Source organism: Echiichthys vipera (assembly GCF_963691815.1).
Source record: "Echiichthys vipera genome assembly, chromosome: 11".
NCBI lineage: Eukaryota > Metazoa > Chordata > Actinopteri > Perciformes > Trachinidae > Echiichthys > Echiichthys vipera.
Genome location: NC_139836.1, coordinates 9,483,751 through 9,510,158, shown reverse-complemented (window position 1 = coordinate 9,510,158; position 26,408 = coordinate 9,483,751). Strand labels below are relative to the sequence as shown.

The 26,408-nt window shown below is 41.1% G+C and overlaps 1 protein-coding gene across 1 annotated transcript in view; it reads left to right on the top strand.

Moving 5' to 3' along the window:
• Positions 1 to 2,585: 2,585 nt before the first annotated feature.
• Positions 2,586 to 26,408, top strand: part of dntt (deoxynucleotidyltransferase, terminal) — a gene marked incomplete at both ends in the record, with an annotated part of 91,715 nt that continues 67,892 nt past the window's right edge. Inside the window, 3 exons of the mRNA XM_083923493.1 lie at positions 2,586 to 2,779; positions 10,778 to 10,952; positions 13,861 to 13,962. Coding sequence (XP_083779619.1) covers positions 2,586 to 2,779; positions 10,778 to 10,952; positions 13,861 to 13,962 — 471 coding nt within the window. The remainder of the gene's footprint in view (positions 2,780 to 10,777; positions 10,953 to 13,860; positions 13,963 to 26,408) is intronic.

Sequence of the window (26,408 nt, the reverse complement as noted above, 5' to 3'; positions counted from 1 at the left end):
ACATAAACAACACAGATAGAGAGGAGAAGAGAGGAGCTCAGAGTATCAGAAGAAGTCCTAGGGCTGTAGCAGCATCACTAAGGGCTAGTCAGCTCTAACAAAAAGCTTTATCAAAGAGTAACGTTTTAAGTCTACTCTTAAATGTGGGGATGAGAAAGGGGCGTCTTTGAAGTGTCCAACCCAATAAGCCTACTTGACTCCGCAGCTCCTGTCCGGAGAATGATGTTTCTTTTACATAATTATTTTTAGGATTTTGTTCTCACCAACCACGCCTCCAGCAGGATCAGAGTGTGCAAAAAAAGGCTAATAAACTCTGCACACACTCTGTCAAAGTTGGCAACAAGCTAGTAAGCTAAGTGAAGCACTAGCATCTGAAGAGCAAGACATTTTTGTCAGGGGTTGGTGGAGAGCAAAACAGAGCTAAAAGCAGAGTGAGTATTAAACTTACATTTGTCAAGTTGCTAGAAAGACAACTCCAAACATGTCTTTGTCTGCTGGATTTGTTTGAAAAGGCAAACACAGGTTAGCCATATCAGTGTTGTGAGGCGATACACACCGCATCTTTGTTTTCAGCTTGTTCTGCTTCCTCCAAAGGGCCTAACACATTATTATGGCTTCAAGGTTATGACTTCATCTCGTTCCACACTGTCTGACAGTATCACATAGGCCATCTGTATATTCTCTAGTGTGCTCCATGTACCTAAGTAAATGTATTTACAGAGTAAATGTGTTTACTTTGGTAAAAGTAGTGATTAAACAAGAATTAAATGATTCCTTTACATTTAAAAGTCCAGCTATCAAAGTATAGGCCTATAGGTTTTATCAGCAAAAAGTAGGTGTACTTTAACTATCACAGGTAGAAGTAGCCCACTCATGCAGACTAGCCCCTTTCAGAGTATTACATACTGGATTATTATTACTGATACGGTAATGTAGAGGTAGCATTTTAATGTTGGAGCTGGTTGAGATACAATATTTATCTCTTATGAGGGAGAAAGTATAAAGTGGCATAAAATAGAGTAAGTTAAGTACAAGCACCTCAACATTGAGTAAATCCACCACTGGATGTCTTTAGCAATGTTTATACATATTTCCAACCTGACATATTTAATAGTCCTGTGCCCTGGGCCCTCACAATCTCACTTGCTGTCACATTGTCCAAATCAAATTGACTTTGTACGATGATTCTAAACAATTATCTGCCAATTTTATAAAGCATCCACAGAGCTACTGAAGAAAGTCAGATGAGAAATTGGGTTCATTGCTCTTTGCAGTGATTGCTGCTGGCAGTGTAAAAGCCATTTGTCTTAGTGATTGTAGAATTTCATCTGTCTCTGCTTGAATAGGGGCCAGCACCCTCATATACAGCTGAGTGATTGGGGGGATAAATAGTAAAACAATTAGTCACGCCTACCCTGTGACACCGGTTAACCCTCAGAACTGCACGCTAATGGGAGCTGTGTAATAAATTCTGTCTAGCTGACAGAGGCAAGGTGTACTTATTAAAATGAAGAAATGAACAGAGCTTTGTAATTCGAGTAGAATCATGGCCTGTAATGATGCCCCCCCCCCCCTCGCTTAAATCAACAAATCATTCGTATTTGCTCTACTGAAGCATTATTGTAGATAATTACAGCAAAGTGACACTTAAACCTTTTCTTTCGCATTGTAGACTGCTGTTGCACAGAAATCAAAACAACAAGAGGCAATGGCTCATGTTGTAATTACCTCTTTTGGAAAGAAAAGGAATAAACAAGTTGAAAAGAGCTGAAAATCCATTTTCAGTTTACGTTCCTGACCACTGCACATGCAGTTCCCCCGATAAATGTTCCTAATCATCAATGGCCTGCTTATACAGTACCTGTGTGTGTGTGTGTGTGTGTGTGTGTGTGTGTGTGTGTGTGTGTGTGTGTGTGTTTGTGTGTGTGAAGGCCGTGTATGAGCTTGTGGGATCGCAGGGGAAATGCCCACAAAGTCTCTCATTTTAGGCAGTAAGCTAATTAAAGCGGTGGAGCAGATGGTGCAGACTTGGTCCGGACATAATGAGCCGGTGAGTGGCAAGACGAACCGGACATGGCAGGACAGCTGTGAGGGGTTCATGAGGTGACCAGAATTCAGGCATCTCCCAGGAGTGACGCTTTACTTCAGCCAAGAGAGTTGAGTTACAACGGCATGAAAACTTTTGAGAGGCAACTGCATCAGGCAGTGTTTACTTCCTCCACATGTTACTTTACAGAACAATTTTACTGGAAGTGAATAATGACAAGCCAACAGGGTGTTTTTATCTTCCTTCCTCCTATCCTCAATCGCTCGATCTTACCAGGTGGTTTTTGGTAAACACCAAATCCTACACACCTGTTGCCAACATCCTGTCTGCCAACTCTCCTCAACCCAGCTCTAACTGACACACTGTCCCTGTGTCTGGTAAATAAAAAAAAAGACAGCTACAACTGTGAAATAAACAACTGTGGCATTACCAAAGTGGGTGTTTTTCCTGGATGGAAGTTAAGTAGCACACAACAAAAAGCTTAGAAAAAGCATACATTCCTAGAGGTACAGAAATACTTTGGCTCACATTAGAAAAGATGTTCCACACTCCTATTGTGCCTCGTATGAGGAAAAGGACGAGACCAGCGGAAGCCGGTGTTCCCGGGTGTGAAGAGGTGAAGTTTGAGGATCTCAGACTTTACCTGGTGGAGAGGAAAATGGGCTGCAGCAGGAGAAGCTTTCTGACCCGGCTGGCCAGGTCGAAGGGCTTTATTGTGGAAGACGTCCTCAGGTTGGAAAATGCTTGCCATTTTGTTGTTCACTGACTGAGCAGGGCTCGGTGCCTAAAAGCTTTTCTCAATGTGAAGCTCCAGAGAACGTGCTAATGTCGGGCTAAGAGGGATGCAGGAGTATTTTCTGTATTTTTGTGCTTAGGCACCAGCCAGAACGGTTTGGCGGTGTGGTCAGCTTACAAGGCCTTTATTGTAACTTTAATGGAATTGAAGACTTTGCTTCAGGGCCACAATAATGACCAGCTCACTCTTCCTTATCCCTCTAATAACTAGAAATTAATTATTTGAAACAAAATATTGATTTCAAAGGAAAGCTAATGTTTTTTTTTTTGTCACAGCTGGCATTAAACTTGCCAGACTTCTTGATTGGTTGATGGACATGGTCCTCCTGATCAGAAGTGCATCCATAACAGCGACCTATTATACAGGAATAACAGACAGTACAATGCCTTAATTGCGCAATCAGAATTGAATATCCAAGAAAGCTGTATATTAATACTAATTAAAGGTCTGTTGGAGCATGGTTGTACTGTCTAGCATTTAGAGGAATAAATGCTAAATAAAGTTTTATTTTCAGGCTTAAATAAACAATAGTGTATAGTCTATAGTCTGTTCTGGAAATGATGTAACGATGTAATGATGTTTACAGTAAAGACACATGACTGCACCTAAAAAGAGCAGTTCTCCAGTGGAATATTGTCAGTTGGCTACATTTTCTTAAAAAACGTGACTTTCTGTATTAAAAAAATATTCAGGTCTAATTAGCTAATTAGAGAGCCACTATTGTCTCATGAATACTTAATTAGGATGGGTTGGGGCATCCATCCTGTCTCTGCTACACCTTAGTAGATTTCCCCCTGAGCCATAACTCTCAGCTCCTACATAAATACACAGAGGAAGAGGAAGGAATTGGCTAACCCAGCTACATCTTGTAGTGTAGTCTAAACTAAAAACATTGGAAGAAAGGTAACACATCACAGACAAACTTTTTTAATGAGTTTGATGAAAGTTTTTTTTCATGAAGTTGCTCTTAAGTAGAGAGGCTTGTGTGTCTATGATGAATCATCTATTGTGCGGTAATTATGGAAGCAGCATGCCTTCTTCACTTTTTTCTGTCTCTGTTTGAAGGTATCTTTTAAATCCCAAACTGTGAACACGGCAAAAGTTGCTTTAGAGTCAGGTTCATTTGAGGCTAGTGATACCGTGATACAAGTCCATTTTATTTTTTCGGGGCACAAGACTCTCTTCAGCTCTCTGGAGAGAAGGTGTGTGTGTGTGTCTGTTTCTCTGCTTCTTTTGTTGCATGGATCAATATGAATTGTAGAAATTCACAGTGACAGCAGTTTTTTCCAAATTTATGATCCTTTAAGGCTTTAAAAAAGGTAGAAGTTAGCATGTGATTTAGGTTAACAAAGGGTCCTCACAGGCATAGTATAACTTACTTGTGTGTGTGTGTGTGTGTGTGTGTGTGTGTGTGTGTGTGTGTGTGTGTATGTGTGTGTGTGTGTGTGTGTGTGTGTGTGTGTGTGTATTTGTAAGTGTTAAATGCGTGTCTAAGTGTGGCTGCCAGCCGTGCGCCAGCTTGGCCATGGCAGCATTCCCAGAAACACAGCTTGAGCGCTCCTACGGTTACACTTGGGCTGATACAATTGTTTGAAACCAACAACAGGAAGTAGAGCGTGCCTGCCTCAAACTGACATTAATTCTGGAAGCCGACAAAACTGATATCAGCTAAAGTTTGATAGCAACACCTCCCATATCTAGTCTTACACAAGTTATAGGCACACTGCCTTGAGCATATGGTTAGATGCACTGTGTGCATTCGTCTATGCATTGAGGAATGTGCTGGTACACACACACACACACACACACACACACACACACACACACACACACACACACACACACACACACACACACACACACACACACACACACACACACACACACACACACATACACATACACACACAGACACACTCACACACCAGTCTTGGCCTAATTTCAAGTCTGGTGCACATGAACATGGATCCAAATATCGACATGTTTGTCCTGGCTGATTGATGACCAGTAAATGCTCTTTCACGAATGACTTAGGTGAAGTAAGCTTTAAGTTGGATATTTGACAGGTATTCATTATGGATCCAATGGCGTTCTTATGTTGAGTGTCACTGTTGGCTGTAGGGGAACGGTTGACTAACCTCCCAGCCCTTGTGCTTAAAGTGTAATTCCGGCGCAAATCTCATCCCATGGTCTTTTTCGGCACTTACATGCATCAAATAAGCCATTGAGACATTGTTTCTTTCGTGTATGAACTATTAACAGAGAAATCCAATAGAGTTGCTAACAGCTGGACGTGGCTAACACTGATTAGCTCAGGGCATTATGGTTAAGCCCACAACGGGCCCAACCCATCCTCTCCACCAGGACAGGGGGCTGTCTGTGTGTGTGTGTGTGTGTTTGTGTGTGTAAAACTTGCGGTGCAGAACGTGATATGACGACACCGCCCCACTGAGGAGGAACTATGAAGAACTCAGCTCAAATGTTTTGCTAATTCGCAACAATGTCAAAGCTTGAGCTAACCGTTTTCCTGTCAACTCACCTGCATCACTAGGTGACGCCTGGTTGTTTCGGAATAAATCTGTGATTTTTGACCATTTTGATGCATTCTCCTTCAGCATCTGCTTCTTCTTCATTCTGGCCTTTTAAGCTCCTCCTTTCGCCTTTCTCTTCTTGCCCTGCATCAGATGTAACTGAGCAAATTTGATTCCTTTACGACTGTAAGAAAATCCACTTCTCCAACCTTGCCCGCTTTCTCTCTGTCTGACAGCCGCTCATTCATCCCCATTCTTTCATTGGATAAACGTGGAGCGATCATTGGAGCGATACACAGTTCCCCTTTCCCATGAGGCCTTGCTCCGATCATTCTACATTCATTTATGAACAAAAAAACTAATTCAATCGTTGGCCATTTTATATTTGTGGTCATGACAGTTATGTAACGTCTGAATAAAAATAATTAGATCAAGATAGAAGGCTAAACAAAAATTAGTAGGCTGGATTAATGAGAGTGAGTGTGACACTGTAGCAACCATGAGTGAGATGTAGAGACACAACAAGTGTTATATATAGTGGTTGGACTTTTTACCACTGATACTGCTCAAAATAATACCAAACCTCTGCAGTAGCATGATAATAGTCCCTACACATTAGCCAAAGCATCATTGGGCTGCTTCCTTTTGGATTGCATTGGTTTAATCGACTTGAATGGACTTTACATGAGAGAAGCTGGTACCAGGGCCAGTAGGTAAGTCTTTCAAAACACTTGTAATAAACTCTGGGTTCGCTAACTACGTTGTTGATGCTTCGTTTAATATGTAAGGACTCTTATCATGCTGTGGCAGAGGTTTCGTGTTATTTTGAGCAGTATTAGGGGTTAAAAAAGACGTTTTAATGCCTTCACAATACTGCACCAAGCTAATCGGTGTTAACCACGTCCGGCTGTTAGCGACTCTACCGGATTTCTACATTAATAGTTCATACACGAAAAAACTGTCTTGATGTCTAATTTGATGTATGTAAGTGCCGAAAAGACCATGGGATGATTTTGTGCTTAAATTACACTTTAACCGGTGGTCAATGATGATGTCTTTCTGTACCCTCACCTCCACCTTGCCCATGTTGGTGAAATTTGTGATTAAAAAATTATAGTTTAGGTGTGACATTTTGCGGAGTTAATCATAGTGATTCTTGGCAAGGTATATATACCTCCAGTAAGACATTAGAGTCAGACACTGCGTCCCTAGAGTTGGACACTCCCCTTAAATATTTCTGAAAGTGGCCAATATACAGTGGCATTTTGTCATCAGGAATCCTTCAACATTGACACTTGTCACGATAGAAGAATTCTAACACATTTTAACTAATGTTGTTATATAATTCTACATTTAAAACTGCCATTGGTGGCACTTGCAGTAATGAGACCAGTTTAACTAGAGTAAATAATTACATTTTTGGAAATATATTTGTCTAATTTATCCAACTATGATGAAAACTAATTGGTTAGGGTTGTATTGTAACTCAATGATGCACGGTACAGCCGGGACACAAACTATGATCTCCTGGATGAGAGTCCTGTGTTTAACCTCCTCCCTACGTGGACTTAGAGCATGTGAGCAGGGTGGACCTAACCTCCAAAAGAGGTTAGCTTAGATGCTATCAGATTGATCAGAACTGGAGAGTTAGTCATTGAGGGAAGAGAATAGCACTAAGGCTTTTCTCAGTGGAAAATATGTTTTCTCTCTTCTCCTGATTGACTTTGGTGAGAGTTTGATATGCAGATGGTTCATGTTCATGTTTTGTTATTGAAGTGCCTGCCCTTTCCCAATCAGTTTCCAATGAGGCCTTCTCAGATGGTACTGTGTAACAAACCATCTGATGAGTCAGTTTAATGGCGACACTCCAACATTTAAAACAATCTGCTCTATGCTTCATCCAAAATCCTTCTGCATGCACTCCCTGCTCATTCGTGCTCTACTCCATTTACATGCTCAGGTGGACTTTTCACTTTTACCATGTTTTCCACGGGTCTCAATTCACATAAGTTTATGAATTTGAGGTGAAAAAACTTATTGTGGTCGGGCTGCCATTTTTTTGACTTCACTTTGAACATTATACTACATAACAAGCTAGCTGGACATGCTAACATTTTCAGCTTACATTAGAGTGAGGAACATATTGTTGTTATTGTCTTCTATTACAGCCCTATGCACACAGCATGTGGAGAAATCTGAAGCGTGACAGGCCAGGTTGTTTAACTGTGGTCTGACATCCAGATTGATTAGCCATGGAAGCAGCTCTTGAGTGAATTTAATAATACATTAATGTAATGGTTTCACTAATGCAGATATTTATTTATTATGATTAATTTCCTTCTTAAAATGATCATGCATATCTCACTGAAGATGTCTCATGTGAGCAGCTGTAAAAGGCAAACCCATGAAGCCTTGCCATGGTGTAAAAATCTGTAATGGACATACATATGTGTCTTTGATCTGCCTGTTGGTTTTCAGGAAGGAATAGGAGGGTAGTTTCTGACATGAGACGACACCAGAGATTTCTCACTATCAAAGCCTATTGACTTTAGCCTGTCCTTGTGTCTGGGCCACAGTCCCACAGACTCTGGGAAGTACAATCTGGTGCTGGGCTTGCGTTCTCGCTCATTTGCATGTCGATCTGCCATTTTACATTCTGTGCGGCTACGCAGAAGATAAGGATCCAGATTCAGATGCTGGATTATATCTAGGTAAACATGGCAGAAGAGAGCTTTTCGCCACTTCGATGATCCTAATCTTGTTTCAACACTGTAACTCAACCCCTTGTGATTTTAGAGGTAAATCATTCCCTAGAGCCAAATCTCCATTACTGTAGTTCAAAAATTGTTCACAGCAAGTGGATTTAAGCTTACAGAGATAATAGCTGTGTCCCTTAGATACCTCAAATGTGTATGTTTGAGGAGCACATCTTGGAAGGATTTAAAAAAAGAAAAGCAAAACATGATCCAATCGGTGGCCGGACTGGTATGCCGAGCAGAGAGAGGATTAGTTTCGCCAGTGATTTGGCCAATTAAGCCTCAGCCTGAGCTCTGCTGGGACATCCCTTAAAGAGTCTTTCCACTGATTTACCCACACCAGGAGAGATGAAGAGGAGGAGCGTGCTGAGGGTAATTATGCACGGTTGGGTACCCTGATTGGGTATGGTAGTTGGACTCCGTGGCAGGAAGCAGAGGGGAGGAGGCCGTGTTAAAAAAGTCTGTTGAGAAAGTCTCGGTGGAGCCGAAGAAGGCACCGGTTGAATGAGTTCAGCTATCAAACATTGGAGGGAGGCACTGAGGGTCTGTGCTGATTGTTGTTCACCCAGTGCTCATCCCCAAACAGCATGAGTAAGACCGTGATGCTAAGATCTGTGCTGCATTTCAAAAGCCTCACTTGAACCTCTGGGCTCTTCAAGGGCTGCTGAGACAAAGACAGGAAAGTTATTTTTGTTGAACCGAGCAGTGAAGAAAATCTTTCAATCAAATAATTCCATGTATCCTAGAAATCCATAAACACGGGATCAAAGCCTTTGTCATCTTTCCATTAAGATAAAGTAATTTATTTAAAGGCCCTAAACACATATTTTCAACCATCTTCTTGTTATGAGTAATTTGATTGTACATGAACACGTTATTACATCAGAGCAGTTTGGTTTTGATTTATGTGTTTGTTTTATCTTCTCCCTGGTTTGGCATGGGCAGGCCTCGGTAGGAAAAAGGAGATGTTACGTTCTTCTATCCACCAGTCAGACAATAGCAACATTTTATTCAAAATCAGATAGCCGTTGAGGGTCTGACTTATGCTACGTTCTTACTGCAGGTCTTAATGCACAATTCAGATTTATTGCTCGAATCAGATTTTTTGTTTGGCTTTGGCCTGTCTGTGCGAACAGCTCACGCTCCTGAACTAACCAGAATCCGCAGTTGATAGTTGATGACATCACGCCACAACGATGTTTACGGAAGCAAACATGGCAACGCCAATGACCTTATGGCTTCATGCTAAAAACAGTGTGTGGTGGCACCCCAAACACTTATGAGGTCTAAAACTTCACTCTCCCTCCACTGGCCGCCTGCTTCACTGCTGTCCTCCATGTTTGTTTTGATTCTGTTCCTGGCTTTTTTATTTGTCATTCATTTACAGAACAGTGCAGCGTGGGTAAGAATGACGTCAAAGTTGCATTAAATGCGACTTGGTTGTTCACATTACGGTCGCATTCAAAAGAATCTGATACATATCCGATTCAGTAGCACATTTAAAAGTGGCTTAATTCTGATTCGAAAATGTCAGATTCAATGTGACTTGTTCTGTTCACACTGTCAAAAGCAAATCAGACATGGGTCACATATGAGCGAAAAAATGGAATTAAGGTCACTGAATTGCACTGTGAATGTAGCCTTAGAGGGCAGTTAAATCTGATCAAACAACACCCAATATGTCATGATAAAGCAAGTTAGTCAAAGGTATAATATACAGTAAGTATTGCTTAATGTTTGGAAACGCACAGCAGTCAGAGTTGGCCCCTCCTCTCCTCCCTTGCTGGTGCTCAACTGCCAGAGAGAGAGAGAGAATTTAGTGAGGACAAAGCAGTGAATCAGAAGAATAAAATGGTATTTGTTTTTCACAGCGGTTATGTTTAAGGCACAAATATAAACACAACAGCTTCCTTGGCTGTACATCGCGGTTAGACAGTTAAATTAATTCATTATTAATTAAAATCCAATCATGTCGGGAAAGAAGTCTAAAATATGGGATCACTTTGAAAAGAATCAAGGATGATACCAAGAAGGTCACAAGCAAATTTTGCAAGAAAAACTTTGCCTATCACTCCTCCACGACGAACATGACCTCCCACCTTAAACATGTAAGTAACGTTAGCATAGCTACCTGCCCATGTTCCGACAGTCTCCTTGCTGTTTTTTTTGGACACATTCAGAATTAGAATCTGAAATAATTTTCTGGTGCGCACTGGTAAAATAATGGTTATTAATTATGTGGAAATATGCTGTTCAGAGCTGAGGCTATACTTGGGGGTATTTATATATACGTAAATTAGTCGACCACTGGTCGACCAAGATCATCCTTTGTCGGGGGCAGCCCTAATACACACATACCTCCACAGAGTTTGAAGTTGCTGCACTGTCTGATTGTGAGTAAATGCAGAGCTTTCCTTTTCTCTGTTGTGCCTTGTGCTTGAGTATCTGACACTGAGGGGGAGGGGCATCACAAAGTGTCAGCTGGGAATCAGAGAGCTGCTCATCCTGCACATTGTTATTGGCTACATATTATAACTTTAAATTACAAGTAAGGATTAAACTCCCAGTAAATAATGCTTCTATATATAATAATATTTCTGTCACAAACAATAAACCATCTGACAGCTTCTATCTTTTCCGTCTACAGCGATAAGGTCACTCATGTGGTTTCAGAGGACAACCAGGCTTCATCCCTGTGGACGTGGCTAAAGGAGTACGGCCTGAAGAATCTACCCAACCTGCATGTATTGGACATCAGCTGGTTCACTGACAGCATGAGAGAGGGGAGACCTGTCGCTGTGGAGACCAGACACATCATTCAGGTTTGTTTGTGTCACAAACCGGACAGAAACATGTATACAATAATTGTATACTCTTTCATGCAGAAAATGCATATTGTAAATGCATTTCCTCTGCGTCTAGATATGTAGTGAGATTTTCCCTCTCCCAGCAAATCTAAAATGTCAATTCCTGACAGGGACACATCTAACTTCCCTCTGCATATACTCATATTACCCCACTTCACCTCACCGATAGCAACAGAAACATTACCCATATTGCGCAGGAGACTCAAATAAACCCATCAGCTGGATGTCAAGGCTCAGAGAGGTATACTATCTGAAACACACATACTGTATTTCCCCTTGTGGATGGAACCATGAGGGCTTGGCAGCATATGGATCCAAAATAAAGAAATATGTGGTCTCCTGTTGCTCCCACAGAGGAGAGGGAAAAACACTCAAATCGTTTGCCAAGCTCCATTTATACTTTCTCCTATCTGCCTGTGATGACACCGGTCACAATGAAATTCTCTGTGTTTGTGCCATCATGTGAAGTATCCAAAAAAAAGCTTTTGTCTTGTCTAAAATTGTTTCCATATGAACACGTGAGTCAGCACATTAGTGCCGTGCTTCTGGTCGGCTGCATCATTAAGTGACAAAGCCAATGATGCCATGCTGACATTTATTGACCCATCTCCCCAGGTAACCACAAGCCAACTTCTCTTCTTGTTTTGTGATGCATTTCCTCTCTGAAGCCACTGCTTTCAGTAGATTGTTTTTATGAGTCATAAATCCATTTAAGGAGCTACCATGTAGAGATAGAATATTCCCCAAACAGGCCACTTCTCGGGCACATTTGCCTGCGGCTCTTCTTGATAGTCTGGAAATGCAATGTGTTTTACTATAATAAATATTCTACAGCAAGTCAGGGAGAATTTCTAAGTATTAAACCCATTGAAATGTAATATTTTACATTACTTTCTGGCTGGCAGAGAGGCTTGTTTAACCTGTTTAAGTGGAGAGGTGGTAAGATGTAAGATTACACTGCTTGAAAGGAACAAAAAAATGATTGCCAGGGATTTAGAGTTTGCATGGGACTTGTGAACATGTGTCTGCCCCATGGATGGATTACGAAAAGGGCCTACTGGGTACCAGCCCAGGGACCCGAACCAAAGCCCCCACCTGGCTGTCTCCTACACAATTGCACTCGAAGAGACTAGTACCAGCCATGAGGAGATGAAATATAAATCAAAAAGGATCAAAGCAGCAAAGAGACACAAATAACTACAACGGGTAACACAACCACAAAGAGACACAAAATGATCTCAAAGAGACAAAATGACCACAAAGAGACACACAATTACCACAAGAAGACCACAAGAAGAAAAAAAATGACCACAAAGAGACAAAAAACCCCACAAAGAAACACAAAATGAGGACAAACAAAAAGACCACAAAGCCGCAGAGAGATGTGCAACGACTACAATGAGACGCAAAACAAGAAAAAAGGAGACAAAACATCACAAAGTCTGAGTCTTGTTGGTGGGCCTTTAGCATGTCTGTACCCAGGGGCCCATCGTCTCATAATCCACCCATGGTCTGCCTTCAATCTTCTGTTAGGAGACAGGTGAGTTGAGTGTCTGAAGAGGATATTTATGGGTGAGTGTAGGTGCGCCTCCCTTAGGAGGTAGAACCTAAGTGACCTTTGACCTGCTCAGTGGCCCGAGAGAATTTCATCAACCCACAAGAGTGGGTGCGTTTCTGCCTGTGTGAAAGGCATTAACATGGAGGCAGGAACAGGAGTGTCTCTACGGTTTGGAGGAGGGCGCAGAAGTGAGCAAGGTCCTGCAATGCTTAATGTACCTTTTAATCTCAGCAGATGGTATGAGGAGAAATGGAACTGCAGTGTGTAGCCTACACACATCAGTTTAGTTATATCTAGTCCCTACACCAAAGGTGGACAGGACACCAGAGAGAAGGCCAGGCGGGGATAAGTTGCTTTTGAGATGAGTCTGAGAGATTTTACTTCCACAGAGTTATAGGCCTGTATAATAACGCAGCCCAGATGGGGAAAACCAACCTCTGCATGCTGATGCACAGAGGTTTGTCTCCATAGACCCACACTCCCATATCGGATTAAACAAATTGCAGCTAAGGTGGATAAGTGATGGAGAACCCCCTGTTATATTTGGAAGGAGCAGCACAGTTAGGGAGTTTTACTTTTGATTGGCAGAAAAATTGTGCCATGAAATATATTCAAAGTTATTCTATTTTTTTTTAGAACAGGAAAGGCTCCTGGCAGAGAATAAATGATGAACATTTTTTTTGAATCTCTTACTGATTGATTCACCCAAGCAGTATGAGAGGCATTAGCTCTTTTCATTTTATTTTTGAGACACCCCTGTTCCTTCCGCAGCATGAGCTCCAGTCAACACTGCATGGTTACAATTTCTCCACCTTCCTCTTTCTCCTCTTCCTCTCCTCCTCTCCTGTATCATTCTCCCACCCAATCCATGGGTAATTTTATGGACACAATGTTCCCTTTTGTGATGTCTAATTGTCTGCAAGAATATTAACATTAAATTGGTAATCCTTTTGACACATATATTACAAATGGGGGAACCATTTCTTCATAGAATGAAAAGGCAATTTACAGGAGGCAAATTGGATGATGGCAAGCAGATTTGTAATGCCACGGGTTAGGTAGCGTAATGGATTTGGATGCCACCAGACTGTGAGATGAGTGTCATTAGCCTGTTGCCCTGGAGACACACAGTCATAAAAATAACTTCTCCAAGGCAAATGGCTACATTTTTATGTAATTCAACTCTTGGCTCTGTAGCCTTACACATATTTACACTTTTAACCCTGTCAACAATTTGCAAGAGCTCAGAAATTAAGGTAATGTATGACTGTATGTGTGGGTTCATAAGGTTATTTTTGTACACAGGACACCCTGATCGAAGGTTCTACACCCACTCCTGTGTCCACCATTTCTAAGTACGCCTGCCAGAGACGGACAACCATAGACAACAATAACAAGATATTCACAGTAAGAACCTGTTATCTAACCTCACTCTGGACACAACTGCACTTTTACATGTTCACCCACCAGAGGCTGTCGCTCTGACTTTCCAATGTAAAAAAGCCTCCTAATCTGTTCAGCTCTAATTGGATGGCTGGCTTGCTTCACTCACAAGCGCTCTGACACAACTCTCCCCAAAATACATTAACCTGCAAATGAGCAGCATCTGCAGCTGTGGTGCGTTGGAGCTGCAACGGCTGACATGCCCGCGATCCCTGGCACAGGGACTGGCACGGACACGCCCTGAGGCGCGGTGCTTTACGCCAAGATGGACGACAGACGTGACACTCCTCACAAGCAATGATGGATCTGTCCCACTGCCATCTGGTGGGCAGTGTGAGAGGGAGGGGTGAGGTGGGCCTCTGAACCTCAGGTTCCACACAGAATGGGGAAGTGCTTAATTGGCTTAGGTGTTGATGAGCGTGAAAGAAAAGGGAAAAGATGTTACATTGATATGAACTAAAATGTAGCTTCAGGTGTAGAGTGAGAAACCAGTCAGAAAATAGGATCAATGTAGCATCTACATGCGGTCAATGCAATTACTAAGCAAATAACATTTGTGGTTAAGAAAGAAAGAAAGCCTACCTTTATTAGTCCTTTGACATTTATTTTTATTTTTCTCTATTATGCGACGGATGTCATGCCTCTTCTGCTATCTTCGCTATCTAATTCACAAGGGCTCCGCTGACTAAGCGCCTGCCAAGATGATTGGGATTGGTCTAAAAAAATACAAACAAGCCACAGCTTTTTTCTCCTTATCCCAGAATGATATATGGTGTAGCCAGATCATACACATGTGAGACTACTCTGTTCTCATTTTACACAGGCCCAAAATACACACACGTGCACCACCTATAAACATGCATTAATGGAGAGATGTCCAAGCAAGGGGCCTGCCCATGGATAAGAGCCCCCCACCAAGAGGTTCGATGCCTCTGCAACGCCTAGGAGCCACACTGGCACCTCTCCAGCTACCAGTCCACATTCGGTATTTGGTCAATATCGGAGGCTGCACCAATGACTCTCCAGTTGTCAAGCCAGCCCCCCCATTATAGTGCTGAATCGATTAATAATTAAAGGAATACTTCACCCTAAAAATCACCATTTGTAAATCAATTGTGAAGAAAACTTTGTTTTGCTCGTAGTTTGCAAGTAGTGCGCTTGAGCAAGCAGTGTTTTAAGTGTTGTAAATACCTGTAGTAAGGTTTTAGAGACAACTCCTTTGTTAAGTAAGGACCCCTATTTCTCAGTTTTTTGATTCTTTGTTTTCTCTCCATTTAGGAATGCAACAAAAACAAACAATGCTTTCTTCCTTTTAGATAGAGATAAATATCCCAGTGAGTTGCTAACAGCCAGCCTGCTCAAAATAATACCAAACCTCTCAAGTAGTAAGTATCCCTACACATAAAACGAAGCACCAACCCAGAGTTTATTAAAAGAGTGATTTGAAAGACTCACCAACTGGCCCCGGTGCCAGCTGCTCTCGTAGTAAAATCCATGGCCCAAAGTCCAAATGCAATCCAAAAGGAAGGAGCCCATTGATGATTTATTCCAGCAAAACATGTAAACTTTGTGGTTTGTGGGCAGTTTGGTGAAATATAAGTATAAAATATAAGTATAAAAAGTCCAGGACAGCAAATTTCCCAGCACTGAGGGGGTGGGGGCGTGTGTTGCCAAAAGGGGCTACAGGTAGAGTGCCATCAGACATAGCATCAGTCTCGGTGTGCGGGCATCTATGTGTACCTTTGGGTACTGTGAGCCCATGGGCACTGAAGAAGAATGTTTATGCTGCGAAGAGAATGACATTATTCGCTGTGACCTGGAAGAATATCACAACACGCTGTGTGACTGCTATTGAGGATTCCCCATCTCTCATCAACCACACCGTACTGGACATATTTTTTGCATGTCCCCAGGATAAATTAAAAGAGGCGACCGATTCCTAAATTAATCGGCAATGGGCTCCTTCCTTTTGGATCGACTTGAATGGACTTTACTACGATAGGAGCTGTTACCGGGACCAGTAGGTAAGTCTTTCAGAACACTCTTTTAATAAACTCTTTGTTCGCTAAGTACGTTGCTGGTGCTTTGTTTTATGTGTAGGGACTCTTCTCATGCTACTTCAGAGATGTGGTGTTATTTTGAGCAATATTAGTGGTTTAAAAAGCCGTTTTAATGCCTTCACCGTACTGCCCCGAGCTAATCAGTGTTAGCCATGGCCGGCTGTTAGCGACTGTTAGCAACTCTCAGGGATATCTCCCATAATAGTTTAAACATGAAAAACTGTCTCGATGGCTTATTTGATGTGTGCAAGTGTCGAAAAAGACCATGGGATGATTTTACGCCGGAATTACACTTTAAATAAGCGATTTGTAGATGTCACTTTTGGCTCTCAGCTTTTATGATGGACATTTTTCTCTATTGTCTGACAGCCTTTAGACTGACCAATTAATCTAGAAAATAACTCATCATAAAATAATTGGCAGATTAATTCATTCATTATTAAAACAGTAATTACCTGCACATTTAAAAGGGATATTCACAATCTTGCTATAAGAGGAAATGGAGAATTTACAAACGCATCAACTTTGATATACTCTTTGCATTTAATTTAATTTCCGTTTTGTTTTTTGTGATCCTTCTTTGTGGCACTGTCTTGTTTGATGTCATGTTTGACACAGGATATGAAATTGCAGGTCTGAGATGTGAAATCTCCCTGTGACTGACAAACCTATGTGTATTTATGTGAGAGTCTGGAGACACGCTGATGGGTTTCTAGACCTATTAAGCACAGCTTACCGAGAGCCTGTGAGGCATCTGTTATGACATAATGACTTTTTACCTCACGTGACTGTTAATATACATAATAAATACACACACGTGTACCGCAATTCACCCACACATGCTCGCATGCATGTGTTGTCCACAACACGTACATGTGCACACCTACACACATCCTACCTGGGGAGGTTCAATTTCTTATCCCCTGTTTCTTTCCACAGCATTAACTCCATAATTAGCAATCCCACTCAATTGCTCTATCCCCATGATTAACTCATTATCTGCACATAAAGCCACATCAAACAGGACTTTCTGATTAGAGAGATAGGTTATTGTTGAAATGGTCTGGAGAAAGCCACAGGTAAATTACTCCAGTGAGGTAGATAAAATGCAATTATACTTTAAATATTTAAGTCAGAGAGAAATGGCAAAAAAAAAAGTTTCATCACACATATCTAAACAGAGACTAATCAAGCCAATAGACACCGCATATGATCTACTGTATCGCAGGGCCGTGGAGCAAGCGATTGATCCACAGGCGTGAAGCTATCCTTGATCTGTCTTGCTGTCTGCTTTATTGCAAGGTACATTAATGATGCCTGTAAATACATGCCTAATGAAAATGCTTTTAAAGGGACTGAGATACTGTATGTCTGTTTTTATGTTGTGTGTTTCTGTGGAGGTCTTTATGTTGCTATACAGTACTTGCTTGTATGTCTTTGCGATGCAGTAGAAAGTCTAGAAACTGAACGGTTGACAACTCAGTGATCGGTTTCAGTGATCAAATTACTGAGAGTGAAATATATTCTTCCCACCATAAACCGCTGTTTTCAAATTTGCTGATTCTCATTCATTGAGAATGGGGAGTATTTTCAGAATTCAGATTTAAAGTTGGTCACTTTTATAAAACGAAGTTTTTGTCCTATTTTCATATATCAGTGAAAAAAAATCATGTTCCTCTGCCTCCACCTGGTGCTCCAAATGGCATCTGCAAGATTTCACAGAGCCCGTAGAAAAAAAAACAGTCAGCGTGGAGGAGACTCTGACCCAGGGTCAGTGACTGCTTTGAACTCCAACAAACTGATCAAACTGTGAAACTAGGCACCGCTGATCATTTATGAAATATATTTTAATGTAGTTTTATTGTAGCTGTCAAATGAAAAAGTTTGGGACCTGGCAACCATGTTGAAAAAGGTCGAGAGAAACTAACCACCGCCCGCCGATTGGAGCAACTTTTTCAATAAAATATGTTTCTGAAAACATTTCAGGCGAGAAATAGACAATTCAGGGACAAAATCTTGATTCATATTTGAACAGCGCTGTCTAGTTTTCACAGTTTATGTGCAGTGAGTGACACGTTAGAGACTTCTCAGCTCTGATTGGTTGTTTTCCTTCAGTTGCAAAGGTATCTTGCGGATGCCATTAGGAGCCCTGTGAGGAGGAGTCTCTGTACTACTGCTCGGATGACAAAAATCACTTTTTCAGATTAACTTTTATTTATAAAAAGTTACCAACTGCAGCTTTAACACTGGGGAAACCTTGAATATGCAATTCATTGACATTAGTTGGTTGGTGCCCGCGCTGTCAAGTCATGTATGTCACATGTATATTGATTGCTACTGCTCCTTCATGATCTCCGTTGATAACATGTGCCTAAAAATGTTCATGCTCACTCTTAAGCCTGTTAGATGTCAGTGAACAGCATCATAGTGACGAGTGCTGTCAGAGAAGCAAAGAAATGGTGATAGACACTAGTGAGAATTTTGCATCATACACATTTTTTTGTAACAAATAGGACAAAACCAAATTTTCAAACCCCATTGTTAAATACCCTCACTTCGGTGGAAATAATTATATTTGGCTATTGTTGAGCTACCATGTGGCCACAGAGAATACTCTGACTCAAACTCACAGCAGCAAAGTACAGTATATGTCTGAGCAATATTATTTTGGTACATGCACTGATGTGTGTCATGGCTGGCCAGTGCTACTGTCACCTAGCAACCACAACCATATTATTCCATTATTTATTTGGCTACATTTATATTATTTACAAAAACGAAAGCTCCTGCCAATCCAACATTTACACTTCACTCAAAATCTGGACTCTTCTATGGACTTCTTTACACAATTATTTGATATTTATGTAACTTCAAAAGCATTGTACAATACAACACAAACATAACCCAAGCACACCAAGAGATGAAACAGAAAATAACATGATTTTAGCTCAAGATTCCCATAGTTTTAAAGCTTCTGCCTGTAGGATTTGAAACCGCAGACTGCAGAGGGAATACAAACCCACACAAGTTCTATAACAGGGGACCTTGAGCTGTCTGGGGCAACCACTTATAAGAAGGATAATTATTTCTTCAATGGCAAGAGATGTAGGCTAATCATCAGGAGCAAAAACAGGTCAGTCAGTCAATCTGGAATCTCTCAGCTCAATTAAAAGAAGCTCTACTGGCTCGTGTTAAGCATTGCTTTTTGATAGCAGTGGCTGATATGTGTCACTTGAAAAAGTGCTTTCTTTACATTACAATGCATTAAATATTTCCAGCACTTACTGTCACAGAATGGCAGGGGGACTTTTGACTGCAGCTTCAACCGAGTCAGTCATGGGTGGTGCAGCTTAAATGCTAAACCCAACATGTTACCGTTACTCAGTGAAAGAATGATGTAATCCACATACCTGCTGTGTGATGGGTTTGATTTCCGGAAGAGAGAGCCGGTTGCCAAGTTTCTCCCTCAGCAGATCTCGCAGATTCTTGTCCATCATTTCAAATTCAAGACAAGAGTACCCTTTGTGTTCAAAGCGCTCAAAGAAGCAAACAACGGGTCGAGACCACGGATACTTTCCAGCATGGCCAACTGGACAGAAAACACAAGGCAGGTTATTAGGCAGGTATACATCTAAGTAACAGTTAAAGTTATTAGTAATGAAATTTGCTACTCAAAGACTCAGATGACCTACCTCTCTGTTGGGTTTCTGGGAACCATCGGCCCTATCTATGAAGATCTTGATGGCTTATTCTTATTTGGTTTCCGTGTCTTTACACACAGTGGTGTTACTGAAGCAGCTGATGAACCAGAAGTGCTGAAGCTTGTATGAACTGAGCTGGCTGTGCAGCACATCCACGTTTTAATCTCTGAGTCGTCAGATCCTTAGATAGACAGAAAATGTGTCATGTACACTGAGCCAACACATCATACACTAACACACAACTCAACTATCAGATCAAAGGATTTCCAGATAATTTAAATGAGGAACATTCAGCACCTTTCATCAGATTAGTCATGGTCAGGTTTGACAGATGACTGTAGAAAAACCTGGTGGCTCAACCAACCTCAACCCAAAATAACATGACCTTGCCAAACATGACAAAAAAGTTTTGTTACTTGTTGCAGTCTACGTGGGCCCATGTTGGTGTGTTCAGTCTCTCACCTGTTTGACGTGACGACTGCAGGACTGCAGGACATGTTTTTTACGACAGGTTTTAGAAATTCCAAGCAACCAATTTCTCTTTGTGTTTTTGGGTTTCCTGTCTGAACAGTTGATACTGAACTGATTTCAGTCTGACCTCCTAACTCATGAACCTATTCCGACATCATTCCTCCATTGTTTTAAATAAATGAAACCAACAAGAAATAAAAATTATTTAATCCTTTTTGATTAAAACATTTTCCAGTTATTTTTAATTTAATAGATTAATTGCATATTTTGTAAAACTCTTCACCATTTCCCAGAACACAAGGTGATGTCTTCAAACAAACACTTTCCAATAATAGGGGGAAAAAAGCAACAAATTATCATTCAAGGTAATGGAACCAGTGAATGTTTGTTTTCGTTTTTTTTTGTTGATGATTTCTTTTAAAATTCACCATTATTGTCAATCGTTTTTCTATGAATGGTCTTCTGTGGCAGCTGCATGCTGTCTCATATATTTCCAGTAACAGTGGTTGTTCATCTTAAACATGAATAACTTGACCAACTTCCTCTGAAAGAGCACGTTGAATGTGAAGTTATCCTCACCTTGTCTGTACTGTGAGACACATTTGCATTTTGTGACATAGCAGAGCTATTCCCAGTGCAAACCTTCTCTTTGCCAGGATTGTCATTCTCTATGTCACAGAGCTAATGAGGCGATGAAGTTAGACCACCGCATGTTAAATGTCACCAGCTCTACAGAATAGGGCAAGTCAGCGGTTGAGTTGATGTATTAAGGATGGATGTATTAAGAGAGCTGGAAATGGCACTGCCACTCAGCTTTGCTACCAGTTTGTCCAAGTGACCCATTATAAACGAGACATCTGTAAAACTGTTGACAAAGTCATCTAGCACTCACTGTGTTATGAATTTGAATTTATGAATTGAAACCATGAATGTTTTACATTTGTAATACTGCCCAGAGTCCAGAAAAGTGATTTAAAGTGTGTGACATCATCCCAATGTAAAGTCGGTTTGGCAGGAGCAGTAACATGTGTGTGTGTGTGTGTGTGTGTGTGTGTGTGTGGGGTGAATGATACATTCATGGTTGAGTGTCCATACGGCTTTACCCTCTATTTGGTTTCTTCCGACATGACTGGATTTATAGCAGAACGCAGCAGGACTAACAGTATACACACTTTTCGATGGCAGAGATTAGAGGGGAAAAAAAGGGCAACAGCACACATCTCTGAATAAAGTGTTGGTTTTTACATTATGTTTGTGTACGGATTAAAGGGGACATACTGTTCAAAAAAAGAATCACTTTTTCAGTGCTTGTGCACATACAGTACATTTCGGTGTCTGGAGTGATTACAAGCCCAGATCAGAAAACATTAACCAGCCATGCAGATTTGGCTCCCTTCTTATGTCATATTCAAGCTCATTAGAATATACCAGCCCCCATCTGAACATCTCCACCCACTGCTTGAGAACTACCTTTGCAAGCTGCACCATATTTTTCTACCCAGGCCGCAGCACGATTGCTTCTTGATTATACGTCATTACCCCTTGAAGATTTTTTGTTGTCCAACTGTTTTTGAATATATTCATCTGATCAAATCTGCAGTAAACACTCCACCTCTGCATCAGACAACCGCGATCCATTTGGCTGCAAATGACTATTGAGGGGGGAAAAGTCTATTTAAATAGTCTCAGGACCGCCGCCAAGGCTTGTGCTCGTACAATCGTGCTTCACAGAAGCCCACCTCTCTCAACCAGACCGCAGCCGCGAATCGGGCTTGGGCACGGTACGATTGGTGTGTGTAAGTAGACCCATAAAGAGACAAGCAATAAAACAGGTATATTCACAAAGTATGACTAAAAAAAGAACATGTTTTTTTTACATTACAGGATGTAAACATGTTCTTAGAAACCTAAAATACATGTATAAACCTGAAAATTAGCATCCTATGGGACCTTAGAACTAACAAGCTAAAATGTTTGCACCTTGGAAGTGCTGGTATGGACAGGCTAGGTGCTTCCCCCTGCTTTCTGGTTTTATGCAAAGCAAGGTAATTACCTCCTTGCTCCAGCTTCACACTCAATGCCCAGATATGTGAGAGTAGTATTGATTTTCTCTTCTTATTATTTGCAAGAAAGGAAATATCTGTACTCCTCAAAATGTCAAACAATTCCTTTTAACTACTGCAACATGATGAAACACACCCCGAGCACAGCAAGTCTATACTGTACATCATTTGGATTTGTGTGAACAAGCAACATTTGAAATGGTAGGACAAAGACTAAACACATAACACTGACCCATTTTCACCGCTACAAAAAAACAATTAATTTGCCAACCAAACCAATTAGCTCGACAGAGACATAGTGTAGAGAACCAAAATCCCAGGGTCTTTAAATGACGTGTATTCATGTGTACGTGCACTGCTGTGTTTCTGAGCACATTTTGATGTATGCTGTTTGTACATCTTAGTGTACGTGTAGATGGATTCGGAAGTGTAGGAGGAAACAATCACAAAGATTTCAGGATGGTGGGGAGGAGAGGAGCATCCGGGAGCCAGCAGGGTGTGCCGGCGAAGGGGGAGGAAGTAGGTGGTGCAGAGAGGTGTCAGGATCAGGAAAAGAGGATGAGCATCATCTCAGCAACAGCACCCCAGTGAGGTGTCAATCAAACACTGGCAGCAAGCGTTCCTTCATTCTACACCCATGCGCTATTGATTTATTCATCCCTGCTCCCTCTTTATCTCCCAGCATCTCTGCCTCACACTCTTTCATTCCCATACCGCTTCTTCTTGCCCTTTTGTTATGTCTAGCACCCCCCTCCAACCCCCCCGGTCCACCCATTTTTACTGTGCTCTTTTTCACTCTTGTTGTCTCTTGCTGTTACTGAAAATCCACACCGTCTACACACACAAGTCAAGCCAACACCCTCTCTTTTTTTTATCTGCTTAGCCATGAGTCCTCTGCTGTCATAATTTCCCCATAAGCCTGACGCACGCTGACACAAAAATTGACATTGTGTCCTGGCTGATTGGCGTGTAGCATCGAATGCCTTTTCTCTGATGGCAACACACAGACACACACACACACACACACACACACACACACACACACACACACACACACACACACACACACACACACACACACACACACACACACACACACACACACACACACACACACACACACACACAACTTAAAGAACTTACAAACAAAAAGGCCATAAGGATCAGAAATGGATCAAGTATTTAGTTTTTAGCAGTTTTTGAAAGATTTATGAGGGTTTTAATACTTTAGCCATAACAACATCTTGTTGGATTTCACATTAAAGCGCCTCCAACTTTGCTGCGAAGACATTCGTAGAAAGAAAAGTGGAACAAACTAATTTTCCTCATCTGAGCTAAACCTTTAAATTACAAATTATATCCACTACTTATTCATTAGATATGGGTTATTATTAATATCCATCTCCAAGCTGTTCATCCCGTTAAAACTCTTCTCAGTGGGTCCCCTGACCTCCTTTTATGGTGTCTTTTTGCGCATGCAGCGAGATGGGCCGCTGTGCGAACATGACTCGCAGGCATGTCCGTAATATTCAGTGGCGGGGGGTAAATCGGCGTGCTATATCAACGTCCCGCCGCACCATTTCCCCCTACCAGCCTTAACTCCTCATTAATTAGATGAGCACATATGCAGGGTGGGGTTTTGAGCCTGCAGGGCTGACTCCATGCAGCTGCTTGAACAACATGACAGTTGACAGACTGACTGCAGAATGTGTGTGTGTAAGGTTTTGAAATCCGGTTTTTCTACAGGTGTGATCATCCTAATTGGGTGTTCTGCCAAGTGTGAGTTTACAACAAGAAACAATAATTGCAATGACGTCACTCCGCTAATATCAAGATCTGCACTACACCTGTAATAATTAATATTTGACATATCTGTAATTTATATGATGTGTTAGCAAACAGTTGCTCATTGACACATCCAGCAAACACAGAGCAACATTAGTATTCATATGGAGTCGTGTTTATGGCTTCTTTATGAATGTAAGTCCAATATTCTAAATGCTCCACTTTGTTCACTAGCTTGTTGCCAACTTTATCCGTCTGACTTTTGGCACAGGACAAGTAGCGTACAACGTATCTATTAGTGCTTTTTCCCCCTGAGAACAGCTGCCTGCTGTGCAAAGCTGAAAACAAGTAATAATAATACAAGTAGTTAAAAGATGCTATGGGTGTTTTCTTTTTCTCTGCTTTGTTGCGATTCAGGGGCTAAAATCATATAGTTGTTGCTTTTGTCCCTTGGTTCGGTTGTGTTCACATGGCAACGTTCAAAAGCTGTCCAAAGTGGTCAAAAGTTGTTCCCTTATTGGCCAGAAATTGTACTGGAAGAATGCACCTCACGCCAGATTACTTATTTTTTCCAATTTCAAAAAAGACATTATACTTCATCACTTCTCCAGACACAACTCTTCTTTGTTAGCTTCTTAGTTTTATATCCAACAATTTATGCTTTAGTTAACTGCTGTCCGCTATGAACATGTGAGTCTGAACAGTTATGAAGATGATTTTTTCACACGGAAAACTAACCACTCCAGTGATCAACTGGAGGCAGGTTGAACCTTAACAAAGCAACCTTCAGAGGGAAACATTCCCTGTCTCGGAAAAACTCAAGCCAGGTGTGAAAGCACCCTAAAACTCTCCATAGAGCTGGGGGAAACGGCAGAGTTAAGTGATATTTCTCATCTGACAGATTGTATAAATATATAAATTATCTGTCATTAGATTGTTTAGTCTGTTGTTTCTGTATGTTGCTGCCTTTGAATGGAAATCATAAGGTCATGGTTATGACATGGGAAGTGTGACGTTTCCATATCCAAACAGAACACAGACAACTGAAGCTGAATTATCAATGATGTTCACCGAACATGCTCTGGTCAAGACATGCATACAGCTATTTAGAACACAATCTTATGTGTTTTGTACATACTGTGTTAAAACAGTCTTGGAACAGAACAGTCTTTGTATGCTTTTCACAAAACAACCTGCTAAGCGTATAGTCGTCCTGTCATTGCGTATTTGGCACCTTACCCACAGTTATCAAGGTATGCTGGGCACTTATGTACACTTCTAAAGGGCGTTGAAAAACATGTTCTAAAGTTTCCTCTAGGAACCAAAACATGTCTAAAGTGCCCTCTTTAGTAGCGAGGACGCGCTTTATGTGCCTTTTTTTTCCCTCTTTTCGCCCCTGCCCTTCAAAAGTCTGTGCACACCGGCATTCAGGACTCTGGACTCTTGTCCGGACAGCAATGAAAAGATAACATTTTGAGAGGTATGGCCATTTTTTTTGTTTTTAGTTATGTCGACTTCCCTGCGGAGGGTGTGAAAACTCTTTTTAGCACATAAAAGCAGTTAAATGTAGACCAAGTACACATTACCAGCTTGCTAGCCAAATTAGAATCCAACCAGCAGTTATTATTAGCTTTGCTGTCGTCACGCAGAGACTGTAATGAAAGTTTTCCGAAAGGCCAGAGTCTGAAAGGTTCATGCAGGTGTGTGTTCAATTGAACTATACAGTTATTCTTACAACATGTGTGAACCACCATGTTAAATGGGCTCATAATAATAATTATTATTATTTTGTAAACGTATTTATGTTACTTATAACAAATGTTTGTCTGAGAAAATAGTAATATCATAATGAAATTATGTCATTAGTTTTGAAAATATGTACTGCACATGTTTTCATGTGGATATAGTATTTTTAAGAGGCTGTAACTACAAAGACACACCTTAGCTATTACCATGGATATAAAGTTATTATTTGCACATTATGACTGTTTGATTCAGATTAAAACAGCCGTAGAAGTATATAAACTGGCCGATACAGCTTTAACAGGCTGTGAACGTTCCTGCAGATGCTGTATCCAAGCTAAATAATAAATGATGAGTGATAAGTGATGAGGGTTTTACTCAATTGGAAATAGATCAAATGTATGGCCAGTCCTTAACATAATTACTGATTAAAAATATTAATAAAAATAATCAAGGCTTCCAAGAGACTTAGTGTTTCTAAATAGTTCTGCATGTTAGTGCTGTCCTAGGTTGCATCAAACCGGTCTTAAATAAAAGAACATGACAATGCATGCCAACATGATATTTGGAATTCAATTATGAATCAT